Genomic DNA, 24273 nt, shown 5'->3' on the forward strand with positions numbered 1-24273 from the left:
CCAGGTGTTAAAATTGATGCAATCTGCCTAGCAATCGAATTTGGAACCTCTCGCTGAAATGCTCCCAAGTGGAGTGGAGAAATACATACATTGCGCGTGGGAAAGCCAGGATTTCATGACCGGGGTAATACTAGATCTGTGAAGTACTTTGAGACATGGAATATTTATTATTTTTCTACGATCACCTGACATACAGATCATAACTTCCAGCTTAATCCCTAGACTAACTCTAAAGTAAAAGAGCTCAATCTCTAGACAAACTCTAAAGAAAAAGAGCTTAATCTCTAGACAAACTCTAAAGAAAAAGAGCTTAATCTCTAGACAAACTCTAAAGAAAGAGCTTAATCTCTAGACTAACTGTAAACTAAAAGAGCTTAATCTCTAGACTAAGTCTAAAGTAAAAGAGCTTAATCTCTAGACTAACTCTAAAGTAAAAGAGCTTAATCTCTAGACTAAGTCTAAAGTAAAAGAGCTTAATCTCTAGACTAACTCTAAAGTAAAAGAGCTTAATCTCTAGACTAACTCTAAAAGAGCAATCACTCTTAAAATGGTGTGATTCTTATTACTGGCTTCAATCTCATTTCTTATTCAGAAAAACAACACCCATCTCAAAGTATAAAGCTTACATTCAAATATTAACCTCTAACCCCCTCAAAAAAAAGAAGCACAAAAAATGGTTTCTGTGAATATCTGACTAATTTCACATTTGTGGTTTTAAAAGAGATGAGCAGTTGTCATTCAAATGTTTTCCTTCCTTTTTTTGCAGTGGCTTCCGTCAATATGAACAAATTGAAGGCCTTAACATTTGGCTGAAAAATAAAAACCTCAGCCAAACAATTTTCCACAAATATCCGTTATAAATACAAATCGATTATTTTAACCTAGCTGAAATTAACATACCTTTGTCTCCGCATATTTTTCACTGAGCCAAAAATTTGTACCAAATATGATTTCATGCATATAAAGACACAGAATTTGTATATCACAGAATGCTTTAGGCACTTCAGGGGCCCATTGCAGAAAGAGTTATGTTTAAACACAAGCCCCCCCAAAAAAAATCGATCGCAAGTCCCAAATGATTGTAACCCTTTCTGCAACGGGCCCCTGGGGCAAATAACAGAAAGATAATGTACAAGTTCAAACTATACAAGGACAGCATTCAATACAATACATAGATGAAAGTTTTCAAATTTCCCCTGAAGGTTTGATCCTTACCTCGTTTGCTAGGATCCCACCAATCTTGTGAAACTGGGGCATCTGGATACCATACTTATCAAGCTCGCTCTGCATAGCACTAATCTCCTCCTCTGCATATAGATAGAGAAATCAGAAAATAAAAAAATGGTAAATAGCTCCATAATTATTATATCTTGATGTATTCTACAAAGAAAGAGGCATGGGGTGTTGTGGTCTAGTGGTTCTGACTCTTGCCTTTCAATCTGAGGGACAGGAGTTTGGTTCCTAGCCATGGCATATTTTCCTTCGGCAAGAAATTTACCTACATTGTGCTGCACTCAACCCAGGTGAGGAAAATGGGTACCTGGTAGGAAGAAATTCCTCAAATGCTAAGAGCAACTAGGTAGCCGAGCTAAGGCCGGGGTAATAATAATAGCAGGGCCCACTGGGAGAACACTTTTCAGAACTGAAGTAGCTACCCTGGGTAAACTAAATATACCATTATCATTATTATTATTGACAATAACAGTAGGAAGGTTATTTCTGTGACTGCCATGAAAGCATATGAATGCTTGTTAGCAGGCACCCAGAGGACCTATAGCTTAAGGTCCTCTCTGAGGGACATGTGCACAAGATGAATGAATTGGTTTTGAATCAACTTTTTAACTCTTTACAGTGGTGCTCAAAAGTCAGTAAACCCTACCAGAAAATGAACATATTTAAAGCGTTCAAGTTCTGCAGTGCTTTAGAAATTCAATTGTGAAGTCAGAAAATAAATATTACAATCAATAAAGTTTGTTTCTCTAGGCTTGCCGATCATTGTAGTCTTGTCTACATTCAACACTCAGCATGAAATAGTGCATTTTGTGATGGGGTTCACTAACATAACTGTATGTATATCAACAGTTTATATTCCGTAAACCTGCATCGAAGGCAAAGTCCACCCTGGTTTTAGGGATGCCAGTTGGTATTGATCAGAGGGCCTGGAAATCACCCAGAATACAATATTTTGTACACAAAATTGCTAAAACTATGGCCTGAAAATAAATTGCCAGAGCCTGAATTCAGGCTTTTGCCTGAAAACTGGCATCCCTGTGGTTTATACAATCTGTACTGAAAAAATGCAGTAAGCTTCAACTGAAGCATGAACCTACCAATGACAGTTTGATGAGGATTCATCTAATATTACATTCATCAAAAGGTTTGAGAAAGATGAAGAAAAAATTAAGGTGAAAAACTTAAAAAGATATTTTTGGGGTCAAATATCACATGCAAGCTGCTGTTTGAAGCTTTGTGCTTTATATGGATTCAATTAACTATGATTTTCATCAGGTTCAAAATAAACCAATAGATCTTTATTCATGAATATTTTTAACTCTGAAAATGTTTCTCATGCACAATTGAAATAAGAGATTTTATGAGGGAAAACAGTCTTATCATACTTGCCAACTTTAGAAAAAAAAAGAGGAATCAATTTTTCAAGCAGAGTAACGAGCGTGTGACATTTTGCGCGGGAAGGGTGTGGGGGTACCCCCCTGCCACGGTTAAAATTTTTGGAATTTTAGAACATGAAATGGGGGGCTTTCCTTCACTTTTGAAGTGCCTTTTACCTGTCCACAAAGAAGAAAAATATCTTAATTTTGTCCCAAAGTAATGAAATATGAAACAGGAAAATCAACAGGATTCATTTCATGAAATTGTACCATATTTTTTTACTTCAAAAACATGTATTTCCATTACAATAATAACTGGATATTTCTCAGAATACTCCTTGTATTTCTAAATGATTTAGGCTTTATTTCACGAAAACAGACTAACAGTCTAAATGCATATGTAACTTACACATGAACTTATGCAATTGCAAATGCACCGGTACGGTACTCACTAAACCCAGGCCCAGGGTGCTCCGACCCGCTAAGCGGGCGGGCCGCGACTGGGCTAGGTACCGGTACTCAGTCACTCCCAGTGCACCCATGCACTGTCTGTATAACGATCAGAATCACAGTCACAACTCACATTCACAATCCAAACGACGCATTGGCGACGGTATCCAGTTTCCACACACTAAATTTGTAATTTTGGCTTCAAAATTTCACGGAAAACTATATCATTTGGCCATTAATCTGACGATCATTGAGCTGGATCTTACGTTTCCACACGTATGCACTTGCAGCGCGGTAACCCACGGAGCTCCGGCCCGTCGGTAACCCGGCACAGGCCGAAGCTTCCTGGGTTAGCAGCGAGGTATACTCGCGCTCGCGACGTCGCAGCATGCATTGTATTTGCATGTGTTGTCGCTCTAGCCGTGTTTGCACGCGCTTCTGCAATTTGCGCGCCATGTGTGATAGGCAAAGTGAAAAACTAGAGTGTGTTCAGTTAGTGGAACAAGTGGAATGCCTCTGGCCGTCTCACCTGCATCACGCGGTTCAATATAGCAGCAGTGCTGACTTTGAATACTACTCTAACTCGCACAAGATGTTCAGTGATACATGGTTACTCTTATGTCCACTTTTTATGAACTAGACCAATAAACTTACAGAGATATGATAGTTATTCAACAAAAAACCCCAACATGGCCAAAGTTCATTGACCTTACATGACCTTTGACCTTGATCATGTGACCTGAAACTCGAACAGGATGTTCAGTGATACTTGATTACTCTTATGTACAAGTTTCATGAATCAGATCCATAAACTTTCAAAGTTATGATGGTAATTCAACAGATACACCCAATTCGGCCAAAGTTCATTGACCCTAAATGACCTTTGACCTTAATCATGAGACCTCAAACTTGCACAAAATTTTCAGTGATGCTTGATTACTATTATGTCCAAGTTTCATGAATCAGATCCATAAACTTTCAAAGTTATGAGGGGAAATCAACAGATATCCCCAATTTGGCCAAAGTTCATTGACCCTAAATGACCTTTGACCTTGGTCATGTGACGTGAACCTCATGCAGGATGTTCAGTGATACTTGATTAACCTTATGTCCAAGTTTCATGAACTAGGTCCATATATTTTCTAAGTTATGATGACATTTCAAAAACTTAACCTCGGGTTAAGATTTCGATGTTGATTCCTCCAACATGGTCTAAGTTTATTGACCCTAAATGACCTTTGACCTTGGTCATGTGACATGAAACTTTAATAGGATGTTCAGTAATACTTGATTAACCTTATGGCCAAGTTTTATTAACCAGGTCCATATACTTTCTAAGTTATGACGTCATTTCAAAACTTTAACCTCAGGTTAAGATTTGATGTTGACGCCGCCGCCGTCGGAAAAGCGGCGCCTATAGTCTCACTTTGCTTCGCAGGTGAGACAAAAATAATGCTATTTGGGATATCGCGATATCCAGGTGTCCGCAAGCTTCAGATTGGTCTAACCTTTGCTCCAGCCGTTTTTTCAATATTATCAATGTAAAAATTAATGAAAATCGGAATTATGGAGTTGATATTCGTAATGCGGAATTGGCAATAAAAAATCGGGATGATTCCGCCAAAATCGGAATGGTTGGCAAGTATGTTTTATGGAATTATCTTTGAATGCAATAAACATATTAGACCTATTTGAGAAAGTTCAAAAGTGAAATTATACAAGCAAAATTTGTTAGTCATGAATAATAATAATCTTTGCTATATTTTAGTCAAACCGCAATGACACAATTTGCTCGTTTAATCATTAAAACATCTCCTTTGAGTGTAGACTTCCCACTTCATTGCATGAAATAACATCCTTGATAACGTGATACTAAAAATGATATTAAAACACCACTAAAGAATATCAAAAAAGGACATCTAAAAGGTTTTTTATGTCAAGAACATTTGAAAAATCAAGTATCCCAGATCAAATTACTCCCAGTACTATCATCTGGGGCCCATTGCAGAAAGAGTTGCATTTAAACGCAAGCCAAATAATCAATCGCAAGTCCTAAATGCGAGCTGTTGATTGGTTGAAAATCAAGTTGCGCATGATTTTTAGAGTTGCGATTGATTGCAACTCTTTCTGCAATGGGCTCCAGAGCAGATTCCATTGGAAATTACCACCAATCCTGAAGTGCTATACATTTAATGTGAAGTGTTTTTTTTTCATTCAAAGGCATACTTGACTTGAGTGCTTTACATTTTCAATAGTCCTTTGTTTTATTCACATAGGCCTGCATATACTTCATTCATATCTAAATTCTAAATTCACGTAGTGTCATAAAAATGCTTTGCTAATAGCAATTTGAGTATAGATAATATTGAAAATCAAAGTTACCAGAAATGGACAAGACTATAAAAAGTGTAAATCATTTAACATTTCATGTTAACACTTAAGGGTAGCAAATAATTTCAATATTTTTCTAGTGGCTACATGTATCTTGTTTTCCACTTTGAGGTGATTTCAGGATTTTGGGGGCTATTTCTTTAATTTCAACTTTTTAGGGAGTAACAAGCAATTATGCAGCAAAAGCAAATATTATTTTGCCATAGTGATAATTGATTTTTGACATAATCTTGAATATTGTGACAGATCTTGGGACGTCTAGAAAGAATGCTTGCCCTAATGCATGCATTTTGGAGATATTTTAGGGGCGATTTGAGCTGCTATGAGGGTGAAATCGCCCGTCGCTCTCATGTATTTCCAATGCTGCTTCAGTTGTAGTTGGAATACGTTTTAAAAACCCTAAATGTATGAATGCTACTGATCATTAATTCTAGGTGTACTTTGGTAAGAAGGTCATATCCACATGCCTGAAAAAATTGGAAAAGAAAAGGTTCTAATTTCCTCGGAACATAAAAACTGGTTTTCATCTTTCATTCACGGATCAATCTTTCTCTTTATATTAAATCAAGACTTATTTCTGAAAGATTGATTATGGCTGATATACTCCAAATACTTCTGTCTGTTTTACTTATGAGTCATTTTCTTGTATTCCCTCTTATCATCAATCAACGAAACAATATTTGTCTTCAAAAGATACACCGTTCTTTAATGGTCTTTCAATACCCTTTCAACGAGGCTCCCCTTGTAGACCATACAGCAATGTTTACCGAGAGTGGGAAAAAGGCGGAGTGTTTTGGCGGGGAAAATCATTGGCCTGTCAATGGCTCTCTTCTTTCAATAGACCTGTACTTGAAGCCATGGACAGATCAATGTACATATACAGGGTGTTCCATAAACAAGGAAACTCAATATTTTGGGATTTTTATCAAAATCATTAAATAGAAATAATAATAATATACTGACTTATATAAGGCAGAAACTATGTGCATATATTCTTCTGAGCTGCAATTAAAGAGTTCCTGAAATGCTTGAAAAACAAACTTGGAAAAGGGAAATAAAAAAGAATGCAAGGAAATTAATGGAAAAGATAGGTCTTTAGTCTAAATTGGAATGTTTATACTGATGGAAAGGATATAATTACATAGGGTATGGCAAATCATTCTGTTGATGGCTTTATGATTTCTTGGTGTACTGATGTCACATTTGACAATAATAGAATGAATGAATTTTTTTGAGACCTAGTCGTTTGATATTGAATGGTTGATTTAATAAAAATCAATACCTACTCAGACCTGAAAGAATTTTTTTTTTTACATGTTCACAGAAATTTGTTTGATTCTGCATCCTCTCTCATTTGCTTATTATGTGAAAGAAACATAGATAAAACAATCACTAATGAGCCATCCATTTTGTCAGCAAAGCAGTTGTATCCTACACAAATCTTGACCAACTTTTCCATGCAACTTGACTTTGACACTGAAATTTCAGACTCTCCTTGCTATAGACATGGGTATCTAAATGATAGGTATCAAAACGAAGATCTGAAATATAATGTAATAATGATATATAATGTAGCATCATAAATCATAGGACTGCTAAAAAAAACACTTATTGTCACAATTTTCCCTTTTTTTCTGAGACACACTGTATATCTGCAGGTGGAAGGAGTCCAAGACAGAGAATGGATGGACCTTGATCTAGACATTCTTTTTTTTCTTCCCAGAAGAGAAAGGAAATATTGAGAATGTGTTTTCATTATTCTGATATTACAATGGGTACAGTGACGTATCATGAAACACTGATATTGTTATTTCTGTTTAAAAATTTGTTTAAAAAATTTGTGTGAGAAAATATGGTTGTAATAACATGATTGCATATGGATGGAAAGATCATACATGCATTCCTCTCTATTTATTCCAGACAGTACAAAAAATAACATAAGTGATGTTTGTGTTTAATAACACAGCAATTTGTTCAATGTCTTTAAAGAGCAATAAAATATTTCAAAATACATGTACATGTAGATTTCGAAGCTTTGATCAAACTTATTTTTGAAGTAGTTTATAGATTCTCTTTGTCACCATAGTATAATTTCAGCAAATTTAAAATTGCATGATTGAACAGAATGCTAAATTACATTCATATAAAGCTAAAAATAAAAAATTATATTCAACAAATTATACATGAACAGTGTATTGCCGTGAACAATATTAGCCTTAACCCTAAATCTCCCGGGGTATTTTGATTCTTGTCATTCCCGGGGGGGGGGCCATTATGGCCCCCCCTTAAGATCTCGGCCGCCGATCGCGCGAGCGACGCAAAAATTTGCACGCTGGTAGTGTGCGATGTAATCTACAAGGCTGTATGGTAAAATTTTCCAAAATAATGAGATTTTATTTTATATGAATTAATTATGCTAATTTATGCATAAATCATACTTTTTGCTCTAATTCACTAAATAAAGCTCCTAGAATGCTAATTTTTGGTAAAAATTTTCTTTGTAGCATTCTTAACAATCGTAATTCAAAAAAACTTTGGTTTGGAAATAAATTTCTTATGTATTTTATTGTTTTATGAATTTCTTATGTATTTCTTTGTTTTTTTACTTTTTGTTTTTTATTGTTTTTTCAATGGAAATTGTTCCAGACATAATTCTGATCATAAACAAGGCAAAATTAATTAAGTTTAATCAGTAAAAGTAGAAATAATGAAACATTTATGAATTTTGGCTAAATACCCAATTTGCATTGGATTTGTACATGAAATCACGTTTATGAGCAATTTTGGGTCTGACATGCACTTGCATAATGTTGCGTAATATCGTAACCGCGTACCCGGGCGTCACAAATTTGGTCTCAAAATTTGCGCGAGACTTGAATGTAAAAAGTCAGTGAGCTGCGAGGTGAAAAAATTTCGCGCAGCAGATATATCGCGAAAATTGTTGAGGGGGGGGGCCATTATGGCCCCCCCCCCCCCCCGGGAGTATTAGGGTTAAAAAATTAAACAGTGTGGGTAATATACATCTTCCTCTGACATCTGGTGCTGGGGCACTAAACTTTTATTACAAGGTCAGCACTGGTTTCTACACAATAGTAGTATGCACAATAAATAGTGTCTCCTGGCAGAAATGTAAAATACATGTACATACATGTAGTATTTGTGTGTAACGCATTCAATAATTAATGCAAGCACCAATGATCATTTTGTATAGCTGCAATGCACATGTATAGAATATCTCTATCAGGAATATTTGCATAGGATGTATGACGTTAAGTCGTGTATATTTCACAACTGCCCATGTAAATACCAGAGTGTTGAATCCATTAATAATATATTGTTTCAAAGTGTTTACAATGATATTAAAGGACAAGTCCACCCCAACAAAAACTTGATTTGAATAAAAAGAGAAAAATTCAACAAGCATAACACTGAAAATTTCATCAAAATCGGATGAAAAATAAGAAAGTTATGACATTTTAAAGTTTCGCTTCATTTCACAAAACAGTGATATGCACATCTCGGTCGGTATGCAAATGAGGAACCGATGACATCACTCACTATTTATTTTGTATTTTATTATATGAAATATGAAATATTTTGATTTTCTTGTCATTGTCATGTGAAATGAAGTTTCATTCCTCCCTGAACACGTGGAATTCCATTATTTTAACATTTTGTGCTTCAGGCAAGGAGGTCCTAATCTTCAAATTCGTAAAAACTGAAATATCGTATAATTCAAACAATAAAATACAAAAGAAATAGTGAGTGAGTGACATCATCAACTCTCTCATTTGGATGTAACTGGCTCATTCATGTAACTATTTTGCTAAAAATAAGCGAAACTTTGAAATGTCATAACTTTCTTATTTTACATCCGATTTTGATGAAATGTTCAGCATTGTGCTTGTCTGACTTTTCTCTATTGATTCAAATCAACATTTTTCTGAGGTGGACTTGACCTTTAATAATATATAAAATAACAAGGTCGTGAGTGATCAGGGCACAATCTTACATAGAGTTATGATTGATCTGATCAATCGAAACTATGGACGGCCAGCAACGTCAGCATGTACATGTATTATGCATGTTTCTTCAAAATATTTTCCAACTATTATGTATATTCATTCATTCATTGTTTGTTTTATTCACTGTACTTCTCTTTGTTTACAAAGGACATTGTGCCAATTTCCTACAGAAAAAATTATGACACTGATAGATTTCCATAGAGTTGTGATTGATTGGATCAATCGCAACTCTTTGTAAGGCAGGGTCCTGAAGATGCGTGATCACAGTCAATTGTGACAGTTTTCTTCTTTCAATATATTTTTTCATTTTAATGTAGTTTTTAAAATGGGGAAATATAAAATCATTTGCATAACGTGTCTCTTATCCAAAAACACATATGACTGTTTCCCTCCAGATGTTTATAATTTTTATAATTGTCATTTTTTTTTCTCCATCTATATCATGATGTCCCAGCCCGAAGTGCCCCCTTTAATTACATTTTGATTCAAGAATGTGTTATATTTTTTTATCGTTACACATTTGGAAGTACTATGATACAAATTTCATAATTGCTAATGTTACCTTTGTATAATGCGACCTTATCAAAGTTGAAAAAATAAGAAAACTGCCAAAGTGTCCTACATGTACATGCAATAGCTTTGGATATGAGACCAATATAACTTGCATGATTTATCATCAAGTTTATCCCTATTCTCAAATATGATGATTTTACAAAGGGTTATTGCAAAATCATTATGCATTACTTTCTTCACTTTTGAATAAATTTTGTGAAAAATAGCATTGTGTGAACATTTCAACAGCATGATTGAAAAAATTCAGGCCTAGTATTGATGCAGTATTTCTTTAATGTAAGACCAATAAAACTTTTATGGTTTATTATCAAGTTTATCCCTATTCTCAAATAGGATGATTTTACAAAGGATTATTGCAAAATCATGCATCACTTTTTATATTTTTGAAAAAATTTTGTGAAAAAAAGCATTGTGTGAACGCACCAAAAGCATCGTGTGAACACGCCAACAGTATGACTGAAGGAACAAACATACAATATGCTGGTATCTCTCTAGGAGAATCGCCCTATAAAATTACCTGTGAAGTCCACTTTTCCATATAGATCCTGGATCTGAGGGGCAATACCAAGCTTGAACAGATATAAGCTGTGGAAATACAAAATGAAAGTGAATGTTTAATACACTGCAAGCAATGGTTAGTTATCAAATTATGATATCCTGGACTCAATGCAATATCCTTGTCATAAAAACAGTTCGGGCTGGCAGTATAATAGAAATTTAACGTAATGTACATTACAATATTTTTCCTATCATAATAAGAAATATAACATATATTACGCTATAATTTGATATTTTTTTATTAAAGAGATAAATGACAAATGATAATGACTGTAAGAATGAAATGAAAGTGAATGTTTAATACACTGTTAACAATGGTTAGTTATCAATTATAATATCCTAGATTCAAGGCAATATCCTTTATAAAAACAGGATTGGCTGTTGTTATTAAAATATAAGACGAAATATATCATATTTTGATACATTTTTCATTAATGAGAGTAAATGATATAACTGGTTATTAGAATCCAGTCTAAATAAATTGTGCACCACTTGTTGCTGCATTTGACGAACATCAGGCAAGTGTGGATGTTGTCAGGGAAGAACGACCCTTTTCTAGCAATGGTTACACTTCGTAATTCTGAAGGTTCGTAATTCCGAAGGTTCGTAATTCCGAAACACGTAAATTGCCTATACTCGATGTTCGTTAATCCGAAAACGTAAAAGGGTTCGTTAATCCGAACATTTGTGGCATTATTCCGAAGGTTCGATAATCCGAAAACGAAATAAGGTTCGATGTTCCGAAGGTTCATTAATCCGAAAACGAAATAAGGTTCGTTGTTCCAAAGGTTCGTTAGTCCGAAAACGAAATAAGGTTAGTTGATCATTTAGTTTACAGACTTTTTTGGGGGGATTAAGGAACCTTCGGAATTACGAACCTCACTTCGTTTTCGGACTACCGAATTTTCGGAAATACGAACCTTCGGAAGAACGAAGCTTCAGAATTACGAATGTATGCATCTAGCAATACACCTAAATTTAATGTTAAAATCAATCTTTTGGGGGTTATCCATCAAAACAGGGTGTAGGTGAAATTATATGTTCAGAAGTGTTGAAGAAAGTGACAAAAAGACATTGCCACTTAAAGAAAGTGATTAAAGAAATTCTTATGAGCAAGCATGAGCAAGAGGGGATAGATACAAAATAAAATTAAAGCTCCTCTTGTCGCAATCGAGAAGCCGTTTGCTGTAGTGTACTTTAAAGCCTGTGTATAGCTTTGGTAAAGGGTCAATAATGTGATTGATAATCGAATATCATCTAATATGACAGTCTTACTGAAGCGTAGAGACCGTTAGATATTTTTCCAACTGCACTTCTCTGAGAAAATTTCAAATATTCAAATCTTGGATATATAGCGCCCTCTCTCGGCGATGCTTGTTTTAATTTAAAAAAATGGGCATTCAAGCACTTATTTTATAAATTTAGTGATTAGATATCCAAAAGTTACAGACAAAGAACATATCTTGAAAGTTTCAGCCCATTCCATGATTTGGAATAGGATTTAATTGAAAGACAAAAACACACAGATATTTTAATTTGATCTGGTGACCCGATCAAGTTAAATTTCCATGTAAAATCGCAAAATTTATCCTGTAAAACACATTTTCATTTCATATCCTCCACATCATAACTGTTATAGGGCATATCCATTCATATTAGCTAGCAATGAATTGGAATAGTGATTTTGGTGGATTTACCAAAACTATACACAAGCTTTAATCTCATAATCTATGCATCAAGAGGGGAATGTCAAGACGCACTAACCTCCATTACAAACCTTAATCATTAATTTACGGAGATGGGGATTGGAAATCTGCTCTGAGCACACCGCGACCCAGAAAAGGTGGGGGGACAGACAAACCCAAAGAAAAACAGAGAAATAATCATGTAAATGAACAAACGTGAGTCAGAGGTGAAATCCCCCCATGACACAGCTGAACGGGGCTAATGAATGGATGTCTAGTTCGGAGTACCCATAATCTAATCCATCGAATGCACTTTGTGAATGCAGAATTAACCCCAAGGGAGTTGGAGAGAACTTTGTCCAGCTACCATGTCTCGATTTCACGAAAGTAAACTCTGCTTCGATGTTATCAAACTGCAGGTGCGTTGAAGGATGACACAAATGTATCATTTTTCTAAAGCTACATTAGAGTTTCTATATAGGGAATTAATATCTCCAAGCATGAATAAAACCCTTTACACTCACAATGCGTGACATACAAACATGCATGAAATAATTCCCATATTGCTCTCTTTTTGATATTCTGTTCACAAAGAATGCCTTATTGTCATTGTGTTCAATAGACATTAGCTGTCAATATGCAAGTCTGGGGCTTGTCTCATAAAGAAGAAAGGACTATACTTTCCAATTACGGTCACTACCATGTAAACCTCTATTGTGATTGGCTGGCGACTGCAGAGTCCCGTTTGTAGGCCAGGGCGGACATCCAGGCATTTTAAAATTGTAATCTCGAGCCCAAGCAACCGACCGGCCGATGAAAACAATGCACTAGCGACCCGTACAGCAGTGCAGCGTTTTGGCATGCCCACAATGCATAATACACAAACATCGATCGCATCCATACTTTGTGCTGGACGTCATGATAATTGAGTTTACCCATTTTTTATCTGAAAGCGTACGAATCTTTCTGAAAGTTTCAGTGCTGTTTCTGACATTATTTCATTGTGTTTCTTATACTTGTTTTCATTGCACTGAGGTCAGTGCTGCCATCGTTAAGTGGATGTGAGGTCACTCCGACCCCCACCTTTATACCATGGCAGTTACAATAATGGCAAAGTTACAATAGTTTAAACCCTTTATGAAATGGGTCCCTGGATATGAATTACACAATGGATTTATTTATCTAAAAAAGGAAAACATGAATTCAATACAAAAAAGGAAGAAAATGAGATATACAAATCAGATATGCAAACCCTCCTGTCAAAAGATAAAGAGTATGAACTCAGCTGACATTTCAGAAGATATCTCCAACCATCAGATACAAAAGATAGGTTTCATTGTCATCTTGTATCAAATCTGAGGGCAAGCCCATCGGGACAAACGTGCAAGTATGCAGCTTCTTTTGAGGTCACATGTGGATGGTGTTCTTGGTTAATGTTCATCTAGGGAGCATTTCACGAAAGGACTTGTTGGACGCAAACGACAAATCCCGTTTTATCCGACAGTTATTGTAGACATCGTTCTCACTACACCGAAAACTAGTTTACTGGAACTGGAAACTAGTTTAGTGGAAACCAGTTTAACGCGTAGTGAGAACAGTCGAAGCGGTCTTGGAAGCGATCTTCCAAACCAGTTCGGAATACCACCTCGTGATGTGGTTTTCAAGATCGCTTTGCCTCATTAAACTGGTTTTAGCGTGAGGACAAAACCGTACTTCGGGAAGCGATTTTCGCACATGTTGAGCGCGCAAAACCACACAAAAGGTAAAGAATGCCTATGCTGCGGTTTAAATTTTGTGTGAAAAGTGTCACTCCACTGAGAGCATTTCCATAGCAACAAGATTGCTTCACGTGAAGTGATTTTGAAAACCACTTTCGTGTGATCAGTTGGAACGCTAGCAAAGCAATCTTCCAAACTGGTTTCCTGAATCGGTTTCCGGCATAGTTTCAGAAAGCGTAATGAGAATGGCCTCGTAGGAACTGTGCTTCTCAGCCAATCAAAATCAAGGAAAGTTGTCAGATCTGACAACCTGTCAGACAAAAAAATGTTGATGAAATGCCACTCTGATTAGTTTTACTTGAAACATTCACCAAAGTTATTCTTAGTTCACGATCTACTATACCTCTACTACTACCACTTAGAAAACCTACTGAATGACAATCATCATTATTCTATCTGGTAGCAAGTTATGGGGAAATAAATTCAAAAAATATAAATAGATTGGAAGAAAAATAAGATCAAGATAGCCAATAGTTGGATACTTGTATTGAGATTGGCCTATTTTCCCAATTTTTCACTAATTGGATCGTTGTGGCCCAGTGGATTAGTTTCCGGATTTTAAAACCGAGGGTCGTCGGTTCAAATTCCAGCCATGGGTATTTTCCTTCAGCAAGAAAACGATTCACATTGTGCTGCACTTGACCCAAGTGAGGCGAATGGGTATCGAGTAGGATTTATTGCTTGAACGCTTTAGCGCCAAATATTGGCTCAGCTACAGCCAGGGTAATAATATGATCAAGCATAGTTAACTACAACTGGGCTATAATATAAATGGACATATTATATATAATCTTTCAGTTGCATCGATTCTTCCATTGTTTGTGTATTTATAGATATTCACTCAAGTATTAGTTCTTTAAGATAAACAGTAGTATTTTTTTTAAACTGTAAGACTTCCCCTTTTACTGTTGCCATATAATATCTCATACACAGGACCACGATCTTTAGGTACATTAACACTATGTAAAGCCTACTCCCTAATATATCTCTTCTTATCTCATGTTTCATGTCGTTTATTGCTGGTATGCAGAACCTACTTCCTCCAGACCAGAGTTCATTGGCAATTTCAATTCAATACTTTCAGGATAGGATCTATCTTTTCTTCAAATTGAAAATAATGATATTTTCAGCCACTGCTATCATTTGAGGGGGGGGGGCAATGGGCAGAATTTGCCTAATCAGTTATTAAAAAAAATGGCACTGATTGATTAACCACTTTATTGCCAATATCAAAATGTTAAATATATTCTAAAATGAAATTCTCGACAGCATTTTATAACCAAAAGGAAAAGGCACTACCATATATGAAAAAAAAATAGTGGATTGGATTGGATAAAACAAAAAGGCGGTGTTGCACCAGCCCGAGTTTGCTCAATCTCGAGATTTTAGCCAAATTGTCCCTCTTCATGATTATTCTCAAGATTCAAGAAACCATCTCCACCATTACAAGAAGAGCGATTCCTGCTCGAATGCGGCATTGATGTATTACGCCGTGAATGAATAATTCTGAGTGCATCTGCCTGTACCTGCGAATTAGCAGGGTAATTTGTAAAATAGCGCGCTAATTTGCAAATAATCCCAAGTTGACTTGGTATTGCAATCTCGAGATTAATCCTACGAAATAGTGCGATAATTGCGTCTCAATTACAAATAATCTCAAGATTGTTCAGATCGGGATAATTTGCCGAATGAGAAATAGCGCACTAATTTGAAAACTCGGGCTGATGCAGACGGCCCTAAAATAGATGTACACTGTAGAAAAAGCATAAGTTTTGTCACTTCTAGTTCTAGCCCAGCCAAATAAAGAGGGAGGGAGGTAGGACTACGATGTAGTCATGGTCATGTAAACACTACACATATGGTTTTGATTTGGAGTATGAATAGGGCTCCTTGTAGACTACAGAATGGAGTATAATGAAAGTCTGTTCCATAACATGATGTCACAAAATTTTTTGCTTTCTTGCAGTATTTTTTTAAAACTCATTACAAGAATGTGTTCATATAACATTGACTGTATCATACCAAAAACAAATCATGTTAATCCATGAAGTTATTCATATTTACTTAGCACATCGATGATGTGGTGCTCATCCGGCATCTCGCAACAAAATTTAACACAATTTTAATTTCAGCCCAGTTGACATTGTAGTAAACTATGTTGTTGACATAAATTGAGGATATAAAATTTAAATTGATGAAGAAATGACATAGAAGCATACATGTACTTTGTGATCTATGAATATTAAAAATTCATTGTTTTCCTGGGGTTCCAATATTAACAAAATTTGGACTTTCGTGAATCAACTACAGAGTACAATATCAGGAATCTTGTCAGACAAGCTTTTGATATTTCAAGCTTTTAAAACACAATTCGCTATCATATTTGGGAGTCATACTTGAATATGGTTTTCGACTCTTGATCTGTGACTGCATTAAATTTGGTTGTGCTTGATATCGAGCTCTTGAAACTTCCCCCTTTCATCTGGTTGTTTGAATTTACAATCTAGCGAGGCTTTTCCAGGGGTATCCCCTCACTCTTTTTGTTGTAGAGATAAGAGGTTTATGTCTGCTTTTCTTAATGCCTCATTTTTTATCAATGTTTATTAGGCCAAGTAAAAAAAGAAAGTAGTTGATCGTCCTCGCGCGCATCTATTTTGGCCGCCGCATGGAAATTTTTGATATTTACTATTTTCAAAAATTGGCTAAAAAAAAAAAAAAAAAAATCGTGATGTTCCTTTTTTGATGTTCCCTTTTTCATTGCAGCATCAATTTTCTTGATATTTACTATTTTTATGGCTGCTGAATAGCGAAAAAAATCACAAAATTGGCGAGCGATTTGCTCTCATGTGCTTTGGGATCTCTCTTGCAACTTCAAAAACAATTGCAAAGTCCGATATCGCTGTAACTGCAAGAAAGAAAAAAATTCTGATTTGGTTTTGTATTGGAATTTTGAAGATACCATCATAAATAAGCAAGAAAATAAAGTTTGCAAACTCGGGGGAAGATCGGAAGATCACGGATTTCTTCATTTTTAGTGCATTTTCGGGTACCCCGCTTCCTGAATCTGAACTAATCCGTCGCGTGCTTTGGAAATATGGCGCAGAAAAATCAATTTTAATGACGTAAATTTGTATTTCGGCGGGTTTTTGGGTGAGTGATAGCACCTGTACTTCGATGGGTTTATTGCCATTTCGTCCACTGCCATTTTGTCCACTACCCACATGGTCTAATATCATTTCGTCTACCATCAGTTGGTCCACTATCCACATGGTCCAATTACCATTTCGTCCAATCACCATTTCGTCTAATAGCCATTTCGTCTAATAGCCATTTCGTCTATTATCATTTGGTCTAATAGCCATTTGGTCTAATGGTATTTTTTTGCCAATTGGTCCAATAGCCACTTTGTCCACTATCATTACGTCTATTCCCATTTGGTCTAATAGCCAAATGGTCTAAAGGCAAATGGTCTAATAACCATTTGGTCTACTTTCATTTCGTCCATGTTCCATTTGGTCTAACTGCATTTGGTCTACTATCACTTGGTCTAAACTCATTTCGGCTAACAATCATTTGGTCTAATTGCCATTTGGTCTAATAGCCAATATGTCCAATTGCCATTTTGGCTAATCACCATTTCGTCTAATATTCATTTCGTCTAATACGCATACTGGTCTACTATGCTGCACTAGCTCCCTCTACAACCCGAGTCGACTCTATTCGCGATTGTGGGCCTAATTAATTACCAATTCTCTTCAACTTCTTGATTTATTTTATCACTGTTGACTAGTGTTGTTCGTCATTGATTACTTTGCATTATGGAAGTGTTTTCCACCCAAAGGGGGAAGCAATGTGTGTCTTATCGAGGTTATATACACGATACGGGCGAGGAAAAACGGAATGGTATACTGGCGATGGCGAAAGGGGGCGCCAAAAAGGGGAAGGAAAGAGAGGAAAAGAAAAGGGAGAGAAAAAAAAGAGGGAAAGGAGAAGAGAAAGAGAAAAAAAATGGGGAAGAAAGAGAGAAGGAAAAAAAGGAAGAGGGAAGAGGGAGAAAGAAAAGGAAAAAAAGGAAAGGAAAACATCTCATGCTTCGCGCTCGCATTAATAATTTATTGAGATATGTATCCTGTACATAATAACAAAAGAAAAATGATTAAAATCTCCCATTTTTTAGATCTGAAAATAGGGAAATAGCTTCAGCTCTTGCTGCGCGCTCACATTTTTATTTATGATACATCCATCTCTTCTTGAATTCCTTCAAAAAATCCTTAATCTGTTACTTCTTTATGTCAATTAACCAACATTTTCGGCAATAATTGCAGTAATTGTTCATTTTAAGATAATTATGTATCCTGTATTACAGGGAGTGTTCAAAGTGTCCTGAAATATCATTTTTTTTTTAACTCGCCGTGCACATGTTTGTATATTCATTTCTAAACTGGATATATAGTGACGTGGATTGTCAATGTCTAATTCCTTCCTTCAGCTTTTTCTCGTCTCATTCACCGTTTTCTTTTCCCTCCTTCCCCTTTTCTCTTTTTTTCTCCCCCACCCTTTTCTCTTTTTGGGGGCCGTCAATAAGGAGGGGCGGACGCTTTGCCCTCCTCGAAATGCCTATGTATCCACTTTATGAATGCTTACAAACAGTCCTTAAAACGTCATTTTTCATGTCAGAATATCACAAATTTCGACCCGCGCTCGAATTGTTTATTTAGATGTGTATTATTAAGGTATTAAAGTCATTTCGCTCCCCTCCTCGGATAACGCAAATTATTTGTATTAGACGAAATGGCTATTGGACCGAATGGCTATTAGACTAAATGGCTATTGGACGATTTGGGAATTGGACGAAATGGTTAGTAGACGATTTGGTTGGTAGACGAACTGATTATTGGACCTAATGGTTGATGGACGAAATGACTATTAGACGAAATGGCAATTGGACGAGTTGATAAGTAGACGATGTGGATATTAGACCAACTGAAATTAGCCGACATGGCTATTGGACCAAATGAACGGTGGACGAACTGGTTAATGGACGATTTGGCATTAGACCAAATGGATTTAGACGAAATGGTTGGTAGACGAAATGGTTGTAGACGAATTGGCTATAGACTAACTGGCTATTAGACTAAATGGCTATTAGACGAAATGGTGAATGGACGAAATGGGTGGTAGACGAAATGTTGTTGGACGGAATGGCATTAGACGAAATGAAAGTAGACCATGTGGTGAGTGGACGGGATGGCAGTAGACGAATTGGCAATTTACCCTTCGATGTGTGTTACGGTGATTGACTGTGCTTGTTGTGACTCTGTTGGGTAATGCATGACTTGTGTGCTGGGATGATGTTATTGACTGTGCTGGCGCAACATGTGAATTTGTGAAATCAGTTGAGTTTTTTAACGTCAGCAGTTAGTGCATTGAATATCAAAAAAAATAATTTCTTTAAATTTCTTTATGAAGATTGAAAATCAGTAATGGGATTCCAAGAAGTGCAAATTCTGTTCAAATTTGATAAAAATTTATCTTCCTTGAGCTATTTAATTTGATGGAAAATTGTAAAACTAACACAGTTACAAACATGAAATAATAAACATTATGTGAACAATTAACAATTAATTCGATCATCATTTAACATTTCATATCAATTAAAAAATGAATAAAAATTGAACAGTATTAAACAACATGTTCATGAATATACAAGCAGCTGGAAAACTGCGATGCGAAACCACGCCCAGAGCTAAAAAAGAGATTGGCTCTGGAAAACTAAACATGGCTCCATTGTAATAAAAATGACCCCACCCCCATGCATTTTTTACCTTTACAATATACATATTGATATAGAATAATGTTTAAATCATTCACTTGACATGAACGTTTTGTTTACAACAATACAGTACCGGTATACATCAATATAAATACATCAATAGATTTTTATCGCACAATTCATTTTCCATATAGATTTCCAGTCAATTGCTTGTATATTTATGCATATATATATATATATATATATATATATATACATTTCTACTCATTTATTATTAATATTGAGCATGTATCGATCACATATTTCGAGCTTGACATGGCCCGACAACCATTTGAATAAAAAATAGCAAAAAAAATATTAAATAGTAAGGACCTCCCTCATCACTGATATAAAAAAAACGGGCCGAGAAAATGCCTCCTTGTTTTTAAAAAAAATAGTAAGATAGCAAATAGTAAGGACCTCCCTCATCACCGCTCTCAAAAAACCCGGACGATCAACTACTTTCTTTTTTTACTTGGCCTTACATATGCCTTTATCTTTTTTTATTTTATTTTTTGTGTATTTTGCACTTACATGTATTTAAACTCATTCCAATCTTGTAAATAGATATAATCAATTAATCATGTTAATTTTTTCCAGAAAACATACCAAAAAACTTTTTCCTTTAACTCCAATTTGTCTTCATCTTCATTTTACAAGACATGCTTTTGTTAAAAATGATTCTATATTTGCCCTCTCCTATAATGTTGGATAGTTGCCAATCCCAAAGGCATATAAATAACATTTTTTTCCTTGATATTATTTTTTGGAAAAAAATGGTTCTTTTGAGGCATCATTTACCGAAGGGAAGTTCATCTACAGAAGTGGCAGTATTGTAAATGTGCTCATAAATTGCATTCATTACCGCTAGAGGTTCCGCGTAATGGACTGGCATTAACAGATAACAAGTGACATGGATGCATAAATTGAATGTTATTATGTGTTCAAATTAGTTTCATTGGTAACGGACAGCTAAAGCCAATTAAGTGAGTGCATGGGTATGGTGTTTGGCTGTTTGCGATTACGTTGTTGTTGGTCATCGTCATGGAAACTTTAATGACCAATGAGCATTCCTGAAAGCTACATGATCATGAAGGATGAAAATGTTTGGGTGCATAGCTCAGTTTTGATATAAAATATCAGTCACAATTTTGAAACCAAGTATTCAATAGAAATGTTCAAAAAGTCATGTTTTAGTATAAGGCTAAAAATTCATATTCAAATCAAGGATTTAACTCAGTATGCAATTGAATTAGGAGTATAATACTAGCTCCTTAATAATCAACTCTTAAAATTGTTATAATTTAGAGTTTTAAAATATCTTATCTAGAAAAATAAAGGCATTTAGTCAACAATAATTCTATAAAACCCCACCCTTTGCTAATAATCTCTTTATAGACAATGTACATACTGTCATTTTAAGAATGGGGGGAGGGTTAAACTGGCAATATGAAGATGAATTATCATTTCATTGTCGCCAATTTGAAATAAATAGTTGCCAATTTGAAGAACGTTCACATGATTAAAACATCATTTACCCGAGAGCATGGAGGCAGTAGACAGTCTTGGGCATGTTTTTTTTTCTTCTATCACAAGTTGCGGATTAATGATCAAATCATTGCTGTCAATTTGAAATACATAGTTGCCAATTTGGGAGAACATTCACATGATTAAAATGTCATTTAGATTTACCTGAGTGCATGGAGGCAGTAGACAGTCTTGGGCATGTTTTTCCTATCATACACATCTGTGGTTTCTGGATAAAAGATCTGTCGGGGAATCAGAAAAAGAGATAAACATTGGATTTAAACAGATGTTATAAGCTGATTAGTGAGTACACTCATCCCCATTAGCCTTTGGTTTCCTTATTATCCTGTATTTCTGTAAAGATTCTTTCAAAGATTCTTTCTTTCTTTCATATAAGCTCTTTGGGTGCTATCTTTAATATACAAATAAAATCATTAAATGAATACATAACAGAACTCTAGAGATGAAGATTATATCACAAATATTTTGGAGAATCCCATGATTTGGAATATGTTTATAAAAAAAATGAAATAAAAATGAAGATATCAACACTTATACCCCTTTCATAAACCCATACTCCAATTATCCGCCTAAGAGTAATGCGAATAATTCAATAAAAATTGCGTTCACAAACTCCGAAAATAATCCGCACTTTTTTTTACGATCGCCCGACCTGAAAAAGGTGGATAATTGTCATGGCAACTGCACACGCCCCCTCCGATGGGGTTGCGTTGGAAAAGGGTGACCTTGTGACCGCATCATGGTAATTATCTGCATTACTTTGGAAATGCGTTCATAAAGTCAAATCTGGTCCCGATGCTGCTATTATGCTGCCATTATGCGGATAATAGCAGCATCGAAATAATGCGGATAATAGCAGCATCAAAATAATGCGGATAACTTTAACTCTGGTCTTCCTCCGATTTTACGACTAAATTATCGGCCATTATCCGCATAATTGGGTTTATGAGAGGGGTATTATTTATTCATATCATCATCATTTACATACATGTAACTGTTTTGGGGCAGCCTTCATATAATCTTGTTTGGAAATTGTGGTAGAAGTACCGGTATAGGGGAATTTACCAATGTTAAAGACAGGATCTTTGGTAAATTCATTACCAATCACATATTTCACTGCTTGGTTAATTGAAATGTCTACTCTGCTAAAGCATGGAAAGTTTCAGATAAAACCATCTTACTTTGTGCAATTCTATGATTTTCTCATGGAATATATTCAAATGAGATTTAGTCCATCCCTAAAAATAGATTTACAATTTTATTCTAAAGGAAACTATGAGAAGTACTCTCCAAATTCGAAGAGATGAAAATAAATCCAATTCAGCTATGAATAGTGAACAGCCAAACTTTGAATTTATTCTTAACACTCATGAGGGTAGGAAATAATATTTGTTTCTTAGGGGCCATCTTTTTTTTCATATTGGGGGCACTTGCAGAATTTAGGGGGCTACTTCTTTCAGGTTAAGGGCTACTTTTCAGAGGCAACCAGCGATTTTGCAGTAAAAACAAATATCATTATACTGCCATAGTTAGATTGTTGATTTTCTAAATAAGTTTGAATATAGTTTGTGAAAGGTCTTGGGGCGACTCTAGAAAGAATGGTTGCCCAAAAGCATTTTGAAGGGAATTTAAGGGGCGATTTCAGCAGTTATGAGGGTAAAATCGCCCATTGCCCTCATGTATTATCTCACTTAACTTTTAAATCTCAGAACATTTAAATTCAAATCTATTAGCTTTATAATCCACAGGATTTAAACTAAATCTAATATTTGACTGATCACCATTCACAGCTGATCCAGATAACATCCATGGAATTTAGAGAGTATGAGTCAATAAACCTTTGATCAAACCCCAATCAAAATAAATAATAAATATCAGAAGAAAATTTGCTTAATCAAATCTACACTGGTAAAATATTGTATTTGTAAGCTTCTCACTAAACTAGTACAAATTTATGTAAACATTACCATAAATTCACAAATTACATGTATATATTTTCCCTCATTTATTGATGGAAAATAATTATGCGACAATTTAGACAACAGTTTTTTCTAGAAGTCTAGCGAGCTGCAGGTTACCCATTATATACTCGAGGCCAAATCTGGGTCAAATCAGGGGAACTTTTCTGTTTGGTGTCCAAGCAGTGATCGGCTAATGACCTACTGATTCCCGGGCGGTCTTCCATCGGCCACTGGCCTATTTTTAAGTAATCGCCCAGCCGATCTTGAATTCGCGGCAAGATCATCGACCGATCTCTGAGCAGCCAGTGGCCGGAGACCAGCCGGTGACCTTCGACAGCCTTTGATCCAACAAGTTCAATGCCTATTAAAATCATTCGATGTTGACCACTTGATTACGTTGGCACTCGGACAGCGACCACCCGGGCACCGAACGTATTCAAGGCAGTGAGTGAAGAGCATGTGCCTCCAAAATTTTAACTCCGTGCTAATTCTTGAGCGATGACCGAGCGATACCCCCAAAACCAGTGGTGCCCAGATGGCCGCCGCTCTGTGCCCAGGTGAAATTGGCTAAAAACTCATCTCCCAGTCATCGAACAGGCTAATAAGGGGGGTTGTGACCATAGCCTAAAGAGGGGTTCAATCCAAGAATATGGATCATAAGAAATGTACATCTTCCAACTCAGAAAAAACAACACTTGGGGCCTGAGATTACTTTACTTACCAAATTAGCCAGAAAAGGACTAAAAAAAAAAAAAACGAAAAAAAATACAAACTGTCCTCACTCTTGTCTTATTGTGTAATCATACACAGGCCCACTGCACAAAAGTACCCCTAATTTTTGATGTTCCTGTTTAAATGTTCAACACAATCAAAAGAGCTACGA

At 35.7% G+C, this 24273-nt stretch overlaps 1 protein-coding gene across 5 annotated transcripts in view; it reads right to left on the bottom strand.

Annotated features, from left to right (window-relative positions):
• Positions 1-24273, bottom strand: part of LOC121415232 (ras GTPase-activating-like protein IQGAP1) — a 153867-nt gene that overhangs the window by 81821 nt on the left and 47773 nt on the right. For all 5 annotated transcript variants that reach the window (XM_041608409.1, XM_041608413.1, XM_041608410.1 and 2 more), the window contains exons 5-7: positions 21574-21650; positions 10566-10633; positions 1216-1307 (exon numbers count right to left, since the gene is read on the bottom strand). In XM_041608409.1, the coding sequence (XP_041464343.1) occupies positions 1216-1307; positions 10566-10633; positions 21574-21650 (237 nt within the window). The remainder of the gene's footprint in view (positions 1-1215; positions 1308-10565; positions 10634-21573; positions 21651-24273) is intronic.

This window comes from Lytechinus variegatus, chromosome 5 (assembly GCF_018143015.1).
Source record: "Lytechinus variegatus isolate NC3 chromosome 5, Lvar_3.0, whole genome shotgun sequence".
NCBI lineage: Eukaryota > Metazoa > Echinodermata > Echinoidea > Temnopleuroida > Toxopneustidae > Lytechinus > Lytechinus variegatus.